Source organism: Coregonus lavaretus (genome assembly GCF_964263955.1).
Source record: "Coregonus lavaretus genome assembly, chromosome: 20".
Taxonomy (NCBI): Eukaryota; Metazoa; Chordata; class Actinopteri; order Salmoniformes; family Salmonidae; genus Coregonus; species Coregonus lavaretus.
This window is the reverse complement of record NC_140007.1, coordinates 46,074,952-46,095,520: the sequence shown is the minus strand read 5'-3', so window position 1 is coordinate 46,095,520 and position 20,569 is coordinate 46,074,952. Positions and strand designations below refer to the sequence as shown.

Below are 20,569 nucleotides of genomic sequence, written 5' to 3'. Positions count from 1 at the left end.
ACAGTATAGTATAGACAGTATAGTACAGACAGTATGGTATAGACAGTATAGTACAGACAGTATAGTACAGACAGTATGGCATAGACAGTATAGACAGTATAGACAGTATAGACAGTATAGACAGTATAGTATAGACAGTATAGTATAGACAGTATAGTATATACAGTATAGTATAGACAGTATAGTATAGACAGTATAGTATAGACAGTATAGTATAGACAGTATAGTACAGACAGTATAGTATAGACAGTATAGTATAGACAGTACAGTATAGACAGTATAGTATAGACAGTATAGTATAGACAGTATAGTACAGACAGTACAGTACATACAGTATAGTATAGACAGTATAGTACAGACAGTATAGTATAGACAGTATAGTATAGACAGTATAGACAGTATAGACAGTATAGTACAGACAGTATAGACAGTATAGTATAGACAGTATAGTATAGACAGTATAGACAGTATAGTATAGACAGTATAGTACAGACAGTATAGACAGTATAGTATAGACAGTATAGACAGTATATTATAGACAGTATAGTATAGACAGTATAGTATAGACAGTATAGACAGTATAGTATAGACAGTATAGACAGTATAGTATAGACAGTATAGTATAGACAGTATAGTATAGACAGTATAGTATAGACAGTATAGACAGTATAGTATAGACAGTATAGACAGTATAGTATAGACAGTATAGTATAGACAGTATAGTATATACAGTATAGACAGTATAGACAGTATAGTATAGACAGTATAGTACAGACAGTATAGACAGTATAGTATAGACAGTATAGACAGTATATTATAGACAGTATAGTATAGACAGTATAGTATAGACAGTATAGTATAGACAGTATAGACAGTATAGTATAGACAGTATAGACAGTATAGTATAGACAGTATAGACAGTATAGTATAGACAGTATAGACAGTATGGTATAGACAGTATAGTATAGACAGTATAGTATAGACAGTATAGTATAGACAGTATAGTATAGACAGTATAGACAGTATAGACAGTATAGTATAGACAGTATAGACAGTATAGTATAGACAGTATAGACAGTATAGACAGTATAGACAGTATAGACAGTATAGTATAGACAGTATAGTATAGACAGTATAGTATAGACAGTATAGTATAGACAGTATAGTATAGACAGTATAGTACAGACAGTATAGTATAGACAGTATAGTATAGACAGTATAGACAGTACAGTATAGACAGTATAGTATAGACAGTATAGTATAGACAGTATAGTATAGACAGTATAGTATAGACAGTATATTATAGACAGTATAGTATAGACAGTATAGTATAGACAGTATAGTATAGACAGTATAGTACAGACAGTATAGTATAGACAGTATAGTATAGACAGTATAGACAGTATAGACAGTATAGACAGTATAGACAGTATAGTATAGACAGTATAGTATAGACAGTATAGTATAGACAGTATAGTATAGACAGTATAGTATAGACAGTATAGTACAGACAGTATAGTATAGACAGTATAGTATAGACAGTATAGTAAGTATAGACAGTATAGTATAGACAGTATAGTATAGACAGTATAGTATAGACAGTATAGTATAGACAGTATAGTATAGACAGTATAGTACAGACAGTACAGTACAGACAGTATAGTATAGACAGTATAGTACAGACAGTATAGTATAGACAGTATAGTATAGACAGTATGGTATAGACAGTATAGTATAGACAGTATAGTATAGACAGTATAGTACAGACAGTATGGTATAGACAGTATAGACAGTATAGTATAGACAGTATAGTATAGACAGTATAGACAGTATAGACAGTATGGTACAGACAGTATAGTACAGACAGTATAGTATAGACAGTATGGTATAGACAGTATAGTATAGACAGTATAGTATAGACAGTATAGTATAGACAGTATAGTATAGACAGTATATTATAGACAGTATAGTATAGACAGTATAGTATAGACAGTATAGTATAGACAGTATAGTACAGACAGTATAGTACAGACAGTATAGTATAGACAGTATAGACAGTATAGTATAGACAGTATAGACAGTATAGACAGTATAGTATAGACAGTATATATATATTTGGGAGTATATTATAGACAGTATGGTATATACAGTATATTATAGACAGTATAGTATAGACAGTATAGTATAGACAGTATAGTATAGACAGTATAGTACAGACAGTATAGTACAGACAGTATAGTACAGACAGTATAGTATAGACAGTATAGACAGTATAGTATAGACAGTATAGTACAGACAGTATAGTACAGACAGTATAGTATAGACAGTATAGTATAGACAGTATATATATATTTGGGAGTATATTATAGACAGTATGGTATATACAGTATATTATAGACAGTATAGTATAGACAGTATAGTACAGACAGTATATATATTTGTGAGTATATTATAGACAGTATAGTACAGACAGTATGGTATAGACAGTATATTATAGACAGTATAGTATAGACAGTATGGTATAGACAGTATAGTATAGACAGTATAGTATAGACAGTATAGACAGTATAGTACAGACAGTATAGACAGTATAGTATAGACAGTATAGTATAGACAGTATAGTATAGACAGTATAGTACAGACAGTATAGTATAGACAGTATAGTATAGACAGTATAGACAGTATGGTACAGACAGTATAGACAGTATGGTACAGACAGTATAGTATAGACAGTATAGTATAGACAGTATAGTATAGACAGTATAGTATAGACAGTATAGTACAGACAGTATAGTATAGACAGTATAGTATAGACAGTATAGACAGTATGGTACAGACAGTATAGACAGTATGGTACAGACAGTATAGTATAGACAGTATAGTATAGACAGTATAGTATAGACAGTATAGACAGTATAGTATAGACAGTATAGACAGTATGGTATAGACAGTATAGTATAGACAGTATGGTATAGACAGTATAGTACAGACAGTATAGTATAGACAGTATAGTATAGACAGTATGGTATAGACAGTATGGCATAGACAGTATAGTATAGACAGTATAGTATAGGGAGTATAGTATAGGGAGTATAGTATAGACAGTATAGTATAGACAGTATAGTATAGGGAGTATAGTATAGACAGTATAGTATATACAGTATAGTATAGACAGTATAGACAGTATAGACAGTATGGTATAGACAGTATAGTACAGACAGTATAGACAGTATGGTATAGACAGTATAGTATAGACAGTATAGTACAGACAGTATAGTATAGACAGTATAGTATAGACAGTATAGACAGTATGGTACAGACAGTATAGACAGTATGGTACAGACAGTATAGTATAGACAGTATAGTATAGACAGTATAGACAGTATAGTATAGACAGTATAGACAGTATGGTATAGACAGTATAGTATATACAGTATAGTATAGACAGTATGGTATAGACAGTATAGTATAGACAGTATAGTATAGACAGTATAGTATAGACAGTACAGTATAGACAGTATAGTATAGACAGTATAGTATAGACAGTATAGTATAGACAGTATAGACAGTATAGTATAGACAGTATAGTATAGACAGTATAGTATAGACAGTATAGTATAGACAGTATAGTACAGACAGTACAGTACAGACAGTATAGTATAGACAGTATAGTATAGACAGTATAGTATAGACAGTATAGTATAGACAGTATAGACAGTATAGACAGTATAGTATAGACAGTATAGTATAGACAGTATAGACAGTATAGTATAGACAGTATGGTACAGACAGTATAGTATAGACAGTATAGTATAGACAGTATGGTATAGACAGTATAGTATAGACAGTATAGACAGTATAGTATAGACAGTATGGTACAGACAGTATAGTATAGACAGTATAGTATAGACAGTATGGTATAGACAGTATAGTATAGACAGTATAGTATAGACAGTATAGTATAGACAGTATAGTATAGACAGTATAGACAGTATAGTATAGACAGTATAGACAGTATAGTATAGACAGTATGGTATAGACAGTATAGTATAGACAGTATAGTATAGACAGAATATTATAGACAGTATAGTATAGACAGTATAGTATAGACAGTATAGTATAGACAGTATAGTACAGACAGTATAGTATAGACGGTACAGTATAGACAGTATAGACAGTATAGACAGTATGGTGTAGACAGTATAGTATAGACAGTATAGTATAGACAGTATAGTATAGACAGTATAGTATAGACAGTATAGACAGTATGGTACAGACAGTATAGACAGTATGGTACAGACAGTATAGTATAGACAGTATAGACAGTATAGTATAGACAGTATAGACAGTATGGTATAGACAGTATAGTATAGACAGTATAGTATAGACAGTACAGTATAGACAGTATAGTACAGACAGTATAGTATAGACAGTATAGACAGTATAGACAGTATGGTATAGACAGTATAGTATAGACAGTATGGTATAGACAGTATATTATAGACAGTATAGTATAGACAGTATGGTATAGACAGTATAGTATAGACAGTATAGTATAGACAGTATAGTATAGACAGTATAGTATAGACAGTAGAGTATAGACAGTATATTATAGACAGTATAGTATAGACAGTATAGTATAGACAGTATAGTATAGGGAGTATAGTATAGACAGTATATTATAGACAGTATAGTATAGTATATACAGTATAGTATAGTATAGACAGTATAGTATAGACAGTATAGTATAGACAGTATAGTATAGGGAGTATAGTATAGACAGTATAGTATAGACATTATAGTATAGTATAGACAGTATAGTACAGTATAGACAGTATAGTATAGACAGTATAGTATAGGGAGTATAGTATAGACAGTATAGTATAGTATAGACAGTATAGTATAGTATAGTATAGACAGTATAGTATAGTATAGACAGTATAGTATAGTATAGACAGTATAGTATAGGGAGTATAGTATAGACAGTATGGTATAGACAGTATAGTATAGACAGTATGGTATAGACAGTATGGTATAGACAGTATGGTATAGACAGTATATAGGGAGCAGTTTATCTACACTCTTAGAACAAAGGGTTCCAAAAGGGTCCTTTGGCTGTCCCGAGAGAAGAACCCTTTTGGATTCCATGTAGAACCCTCTTTGGAAAGGGTTCTACATTGAACCCGAAACAGTTCTACTTAGAACCAAAAGGGTTCTACCTGGAACCAACAAGGATTCTTCAAAGGGTTCTCCAATGGGGACAGCCGAAGAACCCTCTAAGGTTCTAGATAGCACCTTTTTTTCTAAGAGTGTAGTTAACCACTGTAGACTGGGCGTACATCTCAAAACGCATCCTATTTCCTATGGGCCCGATTCAGACTTAGGAAATGCACGCCTTTCCCGCGCACTTCTCAGTAGTTGGTATTCAGACTTACCTTAGGCAGGAGTATAACGGGCTTTGCAGGCGTGGTCCCCTTGCGCGCGCTGAATACCTTTTATTGAACCGCTGAAAACCCCGCCACTTGCTGGCCAACAGATTTTCTCTTGGAGTTTTCATTCAATAGGGTTTTCAGTACATTTATCTAAAGCCATCCATTTATACCTTTAATTTGAATTTTCTCGACAGACACTAGAATATATGGAGAGAACGGTTCATAATATTAGGGACCAATGAAAGAAAGTACATGTAGACTTTACTGTATAAGATTAAACAAGATAAGGATACAGGTACGTTACAAATGGAGAAAAAAAATTTGACAAGTAAAATAAAGATTTGAAAGTCCAAGATATTGTATTTTTGTGTACATTTATTACAATATAAACAAACTGTTCCATGCCAGGCAGAAGCTGTACCTGACATAACAACCATAGAAAAGTTGGCTACTTAGTATGGGACAAGTCCACCAGACAGGCTACCCCTACAGCTGCACCCCTCCAATAGCTTCATCGCCATTTTCTCTGACACTGACTCTGCTGCCCCCCTGTGGCCAGGGACAGTCCCTGCAGGCCAGGGTTTGGGTCAGAGCCAGGGTGAGGCAATAGACTCAGATTGACGACTCATCTTTGTATCTGTTCCATTATAGCACGATTGAGGCCATCTCCATTTTTAAGCGGTCAACGTTCTTCTACTACTTCTATGAGTTGGTAAACAAACTGAAAGGGTGCATACTGCCACCTGGAAAGTTGGCGATTTACTGCCACCTGCAGTTATGGAATGTTTGCTCACAAGTGTAATGAATTGGCTAATCCCTACTGATGACCTGAATGGAATCATGCGATCCTTAACCACAGGAGGTTTGTGGCACCTTAATTGGGGAGGACGGGCTCATGGTGATGTCTAGAGCAGAATGGGTGGAATGGTATCAAATACATCAAACACATGGTTTGGTTCCATTCCATTCGCTCCGTTCCAGACATTATTATGAGCCGTTCTCCCCTCAGCAGCCTCCACTGTCCTTAACCCATAGGAAGTCCCATCCAGTTGACTACTTTAAAATGGTGGAAGCCCTCAATGGCAATGTCCATGCAAAAAAAAAAAGGGTTATTTCCAGTTCTATGGGTCACTGCTCCAGCTCATAGCTGTTGACGTTCTCCAATTTGGGCCTGAGCTCCTTGAAGTCCGGTCTGTCTGCAGGGCTGTCACTCCAACAGGCCAACATGACTTTGTAGAGGAAGTCTGGACATTTCTCTGGAGCTGGCATCCTGTAGCCGGCGATGATCTGACGGTACACCTCGTTGTTGTTGTAGCCTGGATCACAGAGAAAGGCCACATCATCAGTCAATCAATCAATCAGTCACATTTTATTTACTAAGCCCTTTTTACATCACTAGTTGTCACAAAGTGGTAAAACAGGTAACCCAGGCCTAATCAGAATCAGAATCACCTTTATTCGCCAAATACATTTGCATGTACAGGAATTTGTGAAATGGTGATGACACAATAAACAGGAGATACAGAGAGACAATAAACAGGAGATACAGAGAGACAATAAACAGGAGATACAGAGAGACAATAAACAGGAGATACAGAGAGACAATAAACAGGATATACAGAGAGACAATAAACAGGATATACAGAGAGACAATAAACAGGAGATACAGAGAGACAATAAACAGGAGATACAGAGAGACAATAAACAGGATATACAGAGAGACAATAAACAGGATTCACAGACAACACATGTAGAAGCAGAGAGAACACAAATCCACATGAGGTACAGTGCAGAAAATGAACACGTCTCAATAGCCCACATGCTAGTGATTAGCCAGCTAATCTTTATACAGTGCATTCAGAAAGTATTCAGACCCCTTTACTTTTTCCACATTTTCTTACATTACATCCTTATTCAAAAATGTATTTAATTTTTTAAAAATCCTCATCAATGTACACACAATACCCCATAATGACAAAGCGAAAACAGGTTTTCTAAATAAGTATTCAGACCCTTTGCTATGAGACTCGAAATTGAGCTCAGGTGCATCCTGTTTCCAATGATCATCCTTGAGATGTTTCTACAACTTGTTTGGAGTCCACCTGTGGTAAATTCAATTGATTGGACATGATTTGGAAAGGCACACACCTGTCAGAGCAAAAACCAAGCCATGAGGTCGAAGGAATTGTCCGCAGAGCTCCGAGGCAGGATTGTGTCGAGGCACAGATCTGGGGAAGGGTACCAAAAATGTCTGCAGCATTGAAGGTCCCCAAGAACACAGTGGCCTCCATCATTCTTAAATGGAAGAGGTTTGGAGCAACCAAGAGCTGGCCGCATGGCCAAACTGAGCAATCGGGGGAGAACGACCTTGGTCAGGGAGGTGATCAAGAACCCAATGGTCACTCTGACAGAGCTTCAGAGTTCCTCTGTGGAGATGGGAGAACCTTCCAGAAGGACAACCATCTCTGCAGCACTCCACCAATCAGGCCTTTATGGTAGAGTGGCCAGACAGAAGCCACTCCTCAGTAAAAGGCACATGACAGCCAGCTTGGAGTTTGCCAAAAAGGCACCTAAAGACTCTCAGACCATGAGTAACAAGATTCTCTGGTCTGATGAAACCAAGATTGAACTCTTGCCAAGCGTCAAGTCTGGAGGAAACCTGGCACCATCCCTACGGTGAAGCATGGTGGTGGCAGCATCATGCTGTGGGTATGTTTTTCAGTGGCAGGGACTGGGAGACTAGTCAGGATCGAGGGAAAGATGAACGGAGCAAAGTACAGAGAGATCCTTGATGAAAACCTGCTCCAGAGCGCTCAGGACCTCAGACTGGGGCGAAGGTACACCTTCCAACAGGACAACGACCCTAATCACACAGCCAAGACAACGCAGGAGTGGCTTCGGGACAAGTTTCTGAATGTCCTTGAGTGGCCCAGACAGAGCCCGGACTTGAACCCGATCTAACATCTCTGTAGAGACCTGAAAATAGCTGTGCAGCGATGCTCCCCATCCAACCTGACAGAGCTTGAGCGGATATGCAAAGAAGAATGGGAGAAACTCCCCAAATACAGGTGTGCCAAGCTTGTAGCATCATACCCAATAAGACTCAAGGCTGTAATCACTGCCAAAGGCGCTTCAACAAAGTACTGAGTAAAAGGGTCTGAATACTTATGTAAATAAGATATTTACGTTTTTTATTTTTAATACATTTGCAAAAAATTCTAAAAACCAGTTTTTGCTTTGTCATTATGTGGTATTGTGTGTAGATTGATGAGGGGGGAAAAAAAACAATTTCATAAATTTTAGAATAAGGCTGTAACGTAACAACATGTGGAAAAAGTCAAGGGGTCTGAATACTTTCTGAATGCACTCTACACTATGTACACTGTAGAACTACAAGCTTCATTATAAACCCAAAGAGCAAGCAAAGCCGAAGTGAGGGCACAGCGGCCAGGAAACACTCCCTGGAAGGAAGAAATCTAGGCTGCGTTTAGACAGGCAGCCCAATTCTGATCTTTTTTTTTATTTTTTACTAATTGGTATTTTGACCAATCAGATTAGCTCTGAAAAAGAGCTGATGTGAATAGATCTGATGTCATTGGTCAAAAGACCAATTAGTGGGAAAAATATTAGAATTGGGTTGCCTGTGTAGACTTAGCCTGTGGCAATTAGCTCCCGGTCTGTAGGCCTACCGTTTATAATAAAAATTAGGATTAATACCACACAGCTATGCAGAGGGAACAAAATTGCGAAAGCCACTGGGTTAGGAGATCATGACGTACCTGGGTATGGATTCCCGCCATAGGTTAGTATCTCGTAGAGCAGAACCCCAAAGGACCAGACATCTGACTTGTTGGAGAAACGTCCGTGGCTGATGGCCTCCGGGGAACTCCATTTGTAGGGGATCTTCTTATCCTCAGACACGTAGAAGGGCTCCTGAGGATGGAGAGAAACGAAACGAGGATGTAACAATTCCGCAGTACAAATTATGAAATTATGACTACAAATATATTGGGACATGAGGGGAAGAGAACAAACTGCTGACAGCTGGCAAAGTCATGTGGTTTGAAAATATTTAAACAATTCTGGGTATGTTTTAACAACATAAACCATGTTCAATCAACACTAAGTTGCTGGTGCTGAATACAATTACTTCCAACTAAAATGCACTGAGCTTTATTTTTCTTGTAAAATGCTTAGTAGAATGCTGTCTATCCTAGTTCTTAACAGTACCAGTTGGGATTGGGAAAACCCAACGTCCACCCAATCATGGGACCAGTAAAACACAAACACATACCATCACCCCAGGTTTATCCCTGCTGACCTTGATGACCCTGGCCAGTCCAAGTAATGACCTAATGAACGTTCTCTAAAGGTGAGGGAATGTTTGTTGTTGGCTGGGACCCTAGTAGCCTTCATGATTCTGGCCAGTCCGAAGTCAGCTACCTTGCAGATGCAGTTCTCTCTCATAACCTTCATGATTCTGGCCAGTCCGAAGTCAGCTACCTTGCAGATGTAGTTCTCTCTAATAACCTTCATGATTCTGGCCAGTCCGAAGTCAGCCACCTTGCAGATGTAGTTCTCTAGTTATTACTACTTACCATGTGGGCGGCAGGTAGCTTAGTGGTTAAGAGCGTTGTGCCAGTAACCGAAAGGTCGCTGGTTCTAATCCCCGAACCGACTAGGTGAAAAATCTGTCGATGTGCCCTTGAGCAAGGCACTTAACCCTAATTGCTCCTGTAAGTCGCTCTGGATAAGAGCGTCTGCTAAATGACTAATTATTTATATGTTAGTCGTCGCATCCCAAAGTCTGGTGAGAGACGCTACGATACCATCCTATGTTACATGCGTCTGTCCACGACAGATTATACTAACCTTGATGACCCTGGCCAGTCCGAAGTCGGCCACCTTACAGATGTAGTTCTCTCCCACCAGGACGTTTCGGGCCGCCAGGTCTCTATGGATACTGTTCTGCTGCTCCAGGTACGCCATCCCATCAGCCACCTGGGCTGCCATGTCCACCAGAGACACCAGGTCCAGCTGAGAACCCTCTGAACCTGGAGAGAGAGAATGATTGGTCAGAACCCCACTGATGTCAACAACTACAGACCAGTATCCCTTCTTTCTTTTCTTTCCAAAACTATTGAGCGTGCCGTCTTTAGCCAACTCTCTTGCTATCTCTCTCAGAATGACCTTCTTGATCCAAACCAATCAGGTTTCAGGACTGGTCATTCAACTGAGACTGCTCTTCTCTGTGTCACGGAGACTCTCCGCACTGCTAAAGCTAACTCTCTCTCCTCTGCTCTTGTCCTTCTAGACCTGTCTGCTGCCTTTGATACTGTGAACCATCAGATCCTCCTCTCCACCCTCTCCGAGCTGGGCATCTCCGGCGCGGCTCACTCCTGGATTGCGTCCTACCTGACCGGTCGCTCCTACCAAGTGGCGTGGCGAGAAGCTGTCTCCGCACCACGTGCTCTCACCACTGGTGTCCCCCAGGGCTCAGTTCTAGGCCCTCTCCTTTTCTCCCTATACACCAAGTCACTTGGCTCTGTCATATCCTCACATGGCCTTTCCTATCACTGCTACGCTGACGATACACAACTAATCTTCTCCTTTCCCCCTTCTGATAACCAGGTGGCGAATCGCATCTCTGCATGTCTGGCAGACATATCAGTATGGATGACGGATCACCACCTCAAGCTGAACCCTGGCAAGACGGAGCTGCTCTTCCTCCCGGGGAAGGACTGCCCGTTCCATGATCTCGCCATCACGGTTGACAACTCCGCTGTGTCCTCCTCCCAGAGTGCGAAGAGCCTAGGCGTGACCCTGGACAACACCCTGTCGTTCTCCGCCAACATCAAGGCGGTGACCCGCTCCTGCAGGTTCATGCTCTACAACATTCGGAGAGTACGACCCTGCCTTACACAGGAAGCGGCACAGGTCCTAATCCAGGCACTTGTCATCTCCCGTCTGGACTACTGCAACTCGCTGTTGGCTGGCCTCCCTGCCTGTGCCATTAAACCCCTACAACTCATCCAGAATGCCGCAGCCCGTCTGGTGTTCAACCTTCCCAAGTTCTCTCACGTCACCCCCCTCCTCCGCACACTCCACTGGCTTCCAGTTGAAGCTCGCATCCGCTACAAGACCATGGTGCTTGCCTATGGAGCAGTGAGGGGAACGGCACCTCTGTACCTTCAGGCTCTGATCAGTCCCTACACCCAAACGAGGGCATTGCGTTCATCCACCTCTGGCCTGCTGGCTCCCCTTCCTCTGCGGAAGCATAGCTCCCGCTCAGCCCAGTCAAAACTGTTCGCTGCTCTGGCACCCCAATGGTGGAACAAGCTCCCTCACGACGCCAGGACAGCGGAGTCACTCACCACCTTCCGGAGACATTTGAAACCCCACCTCTTTAAGGAATACCTGGGATAGGATAAAGTATTCCTTCTAACCCCCCCCCAAATTGTAAAGTGGTTATCCCACTGGCTATAGGGTGAACGCACCAATTTGTGAGTCGCTCTGGCTAAGAGCGTCTGCTAAATGACGTTAATGTGCCCTTGAGCAAGGCACTTAACCCTAATTGCTCCTGTAAGTCGCTCTGGATAAGAGCGTCTGCTAAATGACTAAAATGTAAATGTAAATGTAGAACTATGGACCCCTAGGAGAGATTATCTGAAAATGTAGCTGGTAAAAGTGAAGAGTTAATTTTTCTATCCCCACCAATCTCACTGAAGGGGGTACATTATACTTTTATTACATTTTGAAGCAGGTACTCAGTTGAAAATACTTTCGTTTTGACTGTTGAGAAAACAAAATATATTTGAGGCCACTCTCAAAAATGAATTTCAGAAAGACCATTGTATGTACAGTAAGGGCCTGGTTCAGAGTCATAGAGAAGAGAACATTGCGGTGTGGTGGAGGACTGGCTGTAGGATTGGATGGAGGACTGGCTGGAGGACTGACTGGAGGACTGGTGTAGGACTGGCTGGAGGACTGACTGGAGGACTGGTGTAGGACTGGCTGGAGGACTGGCTGACTAACCTCTGAGGAAGTGCAGCAGGTTTCCCTTCTCCATGAGTTCAGTGATGATGTAGTAGGGGGATGAGGAGGTGCAGACGGCGAACAGGGAGATCAGGTGTCTGTGTCTCAGCCTCTTCAGGATCTGCACCTCACACTGGAACTCATGGTCGTTCACCGAGTCTGAAATCACAAAGATATAAAGGTCAGGTAGATATATAGATATCAGGGTCAGGTAGATATATAGATATCAGGGTCAGGTAGATATATAGATATCAGGGTCAGGTAGATATATAGATATCAGGGTCAGGTAGATATATAGATATCAGGGTCAGGTAGATATATAGATATCAGGGTCAGGTAGATATATAGATATCAGGGTCAGGGTGGGTGTATATGTTTGTAAGTGTGTCTTCAGGCATAGGTGCATCAGTAATGGGTTGGTAACTTAACTTCGCCAGTCACAAACAGATAGATACAGTAAAGAGATGGATACAGTAAAGAGATGGATACAGTAAAGAGATAGATACAGTAAAGAGATAGATACAGTAAAGAGATGGATACAGTAAAGAGATGGATACAGTAAAGAGATAGATACAGTAAAGAGACAGATACAGTAAAGAGATCGATACAGTAAAGAGATGGATACAGTAAAGAGATGGATACAGTAAAGAGATGGATACAGTAAAGAGATAGATACAGTAAAGAGATGGATACAGTAAAGAGATGGATACAGTAAAGAGACAGATACAGTAAAGAGATGGATACAGTAAAGAGATAGATACAGTAAAGAGATGGATACAGTAAAGAGATGGATACAGTAAAGAGATAGATACAGTAAAGAGATAGATACAGTAAAGAGATGGATACAGTAAAGAGACAGATACAGTAAAGAGATGGATACAGTAAAGTGATAGATACAGTAAAGAGATGGATACAGTAAAGAGATGGATACAGTAAAGAGATAGATACAGTAAAGAGACAGATACAGTAAAGAGATAGATACAGTAAAGAGATGGATACAGTAAAGAGATGGATACAGTAAAGATATGGATACAGTAAAGAGATGGATACAGTAAAGAGACAGATACAGTAAAGAGACGGATACAGTAAAGAGATGGATACAGTAAAGAGATGGATACAGTAAAGAGATAGATACAGTAAAGAGATGGATACAGTAAAGAGATGGATACAGTAAAGAGATGGGTACAGTAAAGAGATGGATACAGTAAAGAGATGGATACAGTAAAGAGATAGATACAGTAAAGAGATGGATACAGTAAAGAGACAGATACAGTAAAGAGATGGATACAGTAAAGAGATAGATACAGTAAAGAGATGGATACAGTAAAGAGATGGATACAGTAAAGAGATAGATACAGTAAAGAGACAGATACAGTAAAGAGATAGATACAGTAAAGAGATGGATACAGTAAAGAGATAGATACAGTAAAGAGACAGATACAGTAAAGAGATAGATACAGTAAAGAGATAGATACAGTAAAGAGATGGATACAGTAAAGAGATGGATACAGTAAAGAGATGGATACAGTAAAGAGATAGATACAGTAAAGAGATGGATACAGTAAAGAGATGGATACAGTAAAGAGATAGATACAGTAAAGAGACATATACAGTAAAGATATATATACAGTAAAGAGATAGATACAGTAAAGAGATAGATACAGTAAAGAGATAGATACAGTAAAGAGATGGATACAGTAAAGAGATGGATACAGTAAAGAGATGGATACAGTAAAGAGATGGATACAGTAAAGAGACAGATACAGTAAAGAGACAGATACAGTAAAGAGATGGATACAGTAAAGAGATGGATACAGTAAAGAGATAGATACAGTAAAGAGACAGATACAGTAAAGAGATGGATACAGTAAAGAGATGGATACAGTAAAGAGATGGATACAGTAAAGAGATAGATACAGTAAAGAGATAGATACAGTAAAGAGACGGATACAGTAAAGAGACAGATACAGTAAAGAGACGGATACAGTAAAGAGATGGATACAGTAAAGAGATAGATACAGTAAAGAGATGGATACAGTAAAGAGATAGATACAGTAAAGAGATAGATACAGTAAAGAGATGGATACAGTAAAGAGACAGATACAGTAAAGAGATGGATACAGTAAAGAGATAGATACAGTAAAGAGATGGATACAGTAAAGAGATGGATACAGTAAAGAGATAGATACAGTAAAGAGACAGATACAGTAAAGAGATAGATACAGTAAAGAGATGGATACAGTAAAGAGACAGATACAGTAAAGAGATGGATACAGTAAAGATATAGATACAGTAAAGAGATAGATACAGTAAAGAGATGGATACAGTAAAGCGATAGATACAGTAAAGAGACAGATACAGTAAAGAGATAGATACAGTAAAGAGATAGATACAGTAAAGAGATAGATACAGTAAAGAGATGGATACAGTAAAGAGATGGATACAGTTAAGAGATGGATACAGTAAAGAGATAGATACAGTAAAGAGATAGATACAGTAAAGAGACAGATACAGTAAAGAGATGGATACAGTAAAGATACAGATACAGTAAAGAGATAGATACAGTAAAGAGATGGATACAGTAAAGAGATGGATACAGTAAAGAGATAGATACAGTAAAGAGACAGATACAGTAAAGAGACGGATACAGTAAAGAGATAGATACAGTAAAGAGATGGATACAGTAAAGAGATGGATACAGTAAAGAGATGGATACAGTAAAGAGATGGATACAGTAAAGAGATGGATACAGTAAAGAGATAGATACAGTAAAGAGATGGATACAGTAAAGAGACGGATACAGTAAAGAGATGGATACAGTAAAGAGATAGATACAGTAAAGAGATGGATACAGTAAAGAGATGGATACAGTAAAGAGATAGATACAGTAAAGAGACAGATACAGTAAAGAGATAGATACAGTAAAGAGATGGATACAGTAAAGAGATAGATACAGTAAAGAGATGGATACAGTAAAGAGATAGATACAGTAAAGAGATATATACAGTAAAGAGATGGATACAGTAAAGAGATGGATACAGTAAAGAGATGGATACAGTAAAGAGATAGATACAGTAAAGAGACAGATACAGTAAAGAGATGATACAGTAAAGAGATGGATACAGTAAAGAGATAGATACAGTAAAGAGACATATACAGTAAAGAGATAGATACAGTAAAGATATAGATACAGTAAAGAGATGGATACAGTAAAGAGATGGATACAGTAAAGAGATGGATACAGTAAAGAGACAGATACAGTAAAGAGACAGATACAGTAAAGAGATGGATACAGTAAAGAGATGGATACAGTAAAGAGATAGATACAGTAAAGAGATAGATACAGTAAAGAGACAGATACAGTAAAGAGATGGATACAGTAAAGAGATGGATACAGTAAAGAGATGGATACAGTAAAGAGATAGATACAGTAAAGAGATAGATACAGTAAAGAGATGGATACAGTAAAGAGACGGATACAGTAAAGAGACGGATACAGTAAAGAGATGGATACAGTAAAGAGATAGATACAGTAAAGAGATGGATACAGTAAAGAGATAGATACAGTAAAGAGATAGATACAGTAAAGAGATGGATACAGTAAAGAGATAGATACAGTAAAGAGATGGATACAGTAAAGAGATGGATACAGTAAAGAGATAGATACAGTAAAGAGATGGATACAGTAAAGAGATAGATACAGTAAAGAGATGGATACAGTAAAGAGACAGATACAGTAAAGAGACGGATACAGTAAAGATATAGATACAGTAAAGAGATGGATACAGTAAAGAGATGGATACAGTAAAGAGATAGATACAGTAAAGAGACAGATACAGTAAAGAGATAGATACAGTAAAGAGATAGATACAGTAAAGAGATAGATACAGTAAAGTGATGGATACAGTAAAGCGATGGATACAGTAAAGAGATGGATACAGTAAAGAGATAGATACAGTAAAGAGATAGATACAGTAAAGAGATAGATACAGTAAAGAGATGGATACAGTAAAGAGATGGATACAGTAAAGAGATAGATACAGTAAAGAGATAGATACAGTAAAGAGATAGATACAGTAAAGAGATGGATACAGTAAAGAGATGGATACAGTAAAGAGATGGATACAGTAAAGAGACAGATACAGTAAAGAGACAGATACAGTAAAGAGACGGATACAGTAAAGAGATAGATACAGTAAATAGATGGATACAGTAAAGAGATGGATACAGTAAAGATATGGATACAGTAAAGAGATGGATACAGTAAAGAGATGGATACAGTAAAGAGATAGATACAGTAAAGAGATGGATACAGTAAAGGGATGGATACAGTAAAGAGATGGATACAGTTAAGAGATAGATACAGTAAAGAGATGGATACAGTAAAGAGATGGATACAGTAAAGAGATGGATACAGTAAATAGATAGATACAGTAAAGAGATAGATACAGTAAATAGATAGATACAGTAAAGAGATGGATACAGTAAAGAGATAGATACAGTAAAGAGATAGAAACAGTAAAGAGATGGATACAGTAAAGAGACAGATACAGTAAAGAGATGGATACAGTAAAGAGATAGATACAGTAAAGAGATGGATACAGTAAAGAGATAGATACAGTAAAGAGATGGATACAGTAAAGAGACGGATACAGTAAAGAGACGGATACAGTAAAGAGATGGATACAGTAAAGAGATAGATACAGTAAAGAGATGGATACAGTAAAGAGATGGATACAGTAAAGAGATAGATACAGTAAAGAGACAGATACAGTAAAGAGATAGATACAGTAAAGAGACGGATACAGTAAAGAGATGGATACAGTAAAGAGATAGATACAGTAAAGAGATGGATACAGTAAAGAGATAGATACAGTAAAGAGATGGATACAGTAAAGAGACGGATACAGTAAAGAGACGGATACAGTAAAGAGATGGATACAGTAAAGAGATAGATACAGTAAAGAGATGGATACAGTAAAGAGATAGATACAGTAAAGAGATGGATACAGTAAAGAGACGGATACAGTAAAGAGACGGATACAGTAAAGAGATGGATACAGTAAAGAGATGGATACAGTAAAGAGATGGATACAGTAAAGAGATAGATACAGTAAAGAGATGGATACAGTAAAGAGATAGATACAGTAAAGAGATGGATACAGTAAAGAGACAGTCAGGTATCATTGTTGCCATTCTTCCAAGTCTCGTTTGCCAATCCACTGTTGGACCTGAGGCTATGTATCATGTTGAAACTATTTCAGGGAATGTTCTAGACCGTTCCTGTTCTGTAATGTGCTGTGATCAACTCCTATGTCATAGACTATCGTTCACAAAGCCACAGTTACATAGTTGCTATGGCAATGAAAGAATACACACAGAGAGTTGACGGAAGATAACATTCCACTGAGCAGCGTCTTACGGTAAGAATGACAACAATGGGCTGTTTTAGTTCAGACGTGTGTATGAGATGTCTTCTTGGCACCCAGAACCCTGAGGCTGCGACGAGAGACTAAGGTATGTGTGATGTCACACACCACTGAGGTCAGCCTGGGGTAACATAAGACTGGAAATGCAACATTTTTCTCTGATGATAGGGTTTACAGAAGAAAATAATTAGGTAATTCTTAACACACACACACACAGTCTTGCGCAACTAACCTTGTGGGGACATACAATTCAGTCCCATTCAAAATCCTATTTACTCTAACCCGAAACCTAACCCTAACCCGTACCCTTACCCTAACCCTAACCCTAACCTTAACCCTAACCCTAACCCTAACCCTAACCTTAACCCAAAAACCTAACCTTAACCCTAACCCAAAACCTAACCCTATCTCTTAACCCTAACCCTAAACCTAATTCTAACCCTAACAACTGTCCCCAGTTGGTCAAATTTTTCTTGGTTTACTATACTTGTGAGGACTTCTGCGTAATCTGTGGATCTGTTGGGGGAGAATTTGAATTGGAGCGGGTGTCGGGTTTCTGGGATGATGGTGTGACTGTGATCTCGTTCATAAAGCAGAAATAAAATGTCTAGTACCCGTCTGCTGTAGCTTGGCATGAGTCACGATTCTATTTAGGTATAATCAGACCCTACACCCAAACGAGGGCACTACGTTCATCCACCTCTGGCCTGCTAGCTCCCCGACCTCTACGGAAGCACAGTTCCCGCTCAAAAGTGATGTAAATGTAAGAATGGCCAAACAAACTTGGCCATCTTTTATGTAGGCAGCAAGGAGGATGATTGGTATTTGTGGGCATCTGGGATTAAATGCGCAACCTACCTGCCTGCTTGGCTATTACTGACGGTCCTCAGAATAGCTTATCTCACAGCATGGAGGAACTAACATGTTCTCTTCCTGTAAATGATCTAATGCTCAGAATCCAAATTGAACAGCTTTTATAGTACAGTCAAACTATCATGACGACGATCACAATCAACACAACCACACTAGGGGCAATTCCCAAAATGGCACCCTATTTCTTATATAGTGTGTTACTTTTGGCCAGAGCTTTGTAAGGTTCTGTCCAAAAGTAGTACACCGTCTAGGGAGTTTTTCCACTGTGCTTCTGCCTCTGCACTGCTCTTCAGGGTTTAGGCTGGTTGTCTGTAAAGCACTTTGTGACAACTGCTGATGTTAAAAGGGCTTTATAAAATAAATTCCAATAATTGATTGGTTGATTGAAATAAGGTGGTGCCATTTCAGGTGCAGCCTTGTGAATCTGTGCATCTGTAAGTGTTCTGTACCGTTCTTGAGGATCTTGATGGCCACGTTGATGCTGTTCTTCCACTTGCCCCGATGGACGTCAGCGAAGAACCCGCTGCCCAGCTGCTCTCCCAGGGTGAACTCCTCCTTGGGGAGCTCCCACTCATCCACCGTGGAGTGGGACAGGTCCTGGGGCACTGGCTCTTTCTGGGGAGGGGAGAAGGTGTTATATGTGTCTCACTAACACACACACACACACACACACACAAAGATACACACACAGCTGTATCATTGCTTAACCACGGAGTGGCCTGTTCAGCCACAGAGTACACTTCCTCCTTGGTAAAAAGAGAGAGAGAGAGAGAGAGAGGTAAACAGAGAGAGACAAAGAGAGAGAGAGGTAAACAGAGAGAGAGGTAGAAAGAGAGATACAGAGAAGGAGAAGGAGGGAAACGTTCTGTGTGAGAGAGAAACAGAGCAGAGGAGGCTGGTCGCCGGAGATATAGAAGGACGGGCTCATTGTAATGGCGTGACAGAGCATGAGACAGAGACAGAGACAGAGACAGAGAGACACAGAGAGTGAGACAGAGACACAGACACACAGAGTGAGAGAGAGACAGAGAGAGAGAGACACAGAGAGCGAGACAGAGACAAAGAGAGAGAGACACACAGAGTGAGACAGAGAGAGAGAGAGAGAGAGAGAGAGAGAGAGAGAGAGAGAGAGAGAGGGAGAGAGAGAGAGAGAGAGAGAGAGAGAGAGAGAGGAGAGAGAGAGAGAGAGAGAGAGAGAGAGAGAGAGAGAGAGAGAGAGAGGGAGAGAGAGGGAGACAGAGACAGAGACAGAGACAGAGACAGAGACGAGACAGAGACAGAGACAGAGACAGAGACAGAGACAGAGAGAGAGAGAGAGAGAGAGAGAGAGAGAGAGAGAGAGAGAGAGAGGGAGAGAGAGAGAGAGAGAGAGACAGAGAGACAGAGAGAGAGAGACACAGAGTGAGACAGAGACAGAGAGAGACACAGAGACAGAAACAGAGAGAGAGAGAGAGAGAGAGAGAGAGAGAGAGAGAGGAGAGAGAGAGAGAGAGAGAGAGAGAGAGAGAGAGAGAGAGAGAGAGAGAGAGAGAAAGAGAGAGAGAGAGAGAGAGAGAGAGAGAGAGAGAGAGAGAGAGAGAGAGAGAGAGAGAGAGAGAGAGACAGAGACAAAGACAGAGAGCGAGAGAGAGCGAGACACAGAGAGAGACTCGGTTGCTACATCTCCAGCTCCTTCTGTAGGCTTCTCACCCTGGTGCAGGCCTCCCCAGTGTGTGTGTGTGTGTGTGTGTGTGTACTCACCCTGGTGCAGGGCTCCCCCAGTGTGTGTGTGTGTGTGTGTGTGCGTGTGTGTGTGTGTGT

At 39.6% G+C, this 20,569-nt stretch overlaps 1 protein-coding gene across 1 annotated transcript; it reads right to left on the bottom strand.

Annotated features, from left to right (window-relative positions):
• Positions 1–5,584: 5,584 nt before the first annotated feature.
• On the bottom strand, positions 5,585–20,524 carry LOC311147356 (protein-tyrosine kinase 6-like). The gene is made up of 6 exons (XM_084184042.1): positions 20,510–20,524; positions 19,219–19,384; positions 12,468–12,626; positions 10,305–10,486; positions 9,212–9,365; positions 5,585–6,748 (listed from the first exon to the last, which is right to left on the bottom strand). The coding sequence occupies exons 3-6, from the start codon at positions 12,499–12,501 to the stop codon at positions 6,561–6,563; spliced, it is 558 nt and encodes a 185-aa protein (XP_084040168.1). The 5' UTR covers positions 12,502–12,626; positions 19,219–19,384; positions 20,510–20,524; the 3' UTR covers positions 5,585–6,560.
• Between the last annotated feature and the right edge of the window lie 45 nt (positions 20,525–20,569).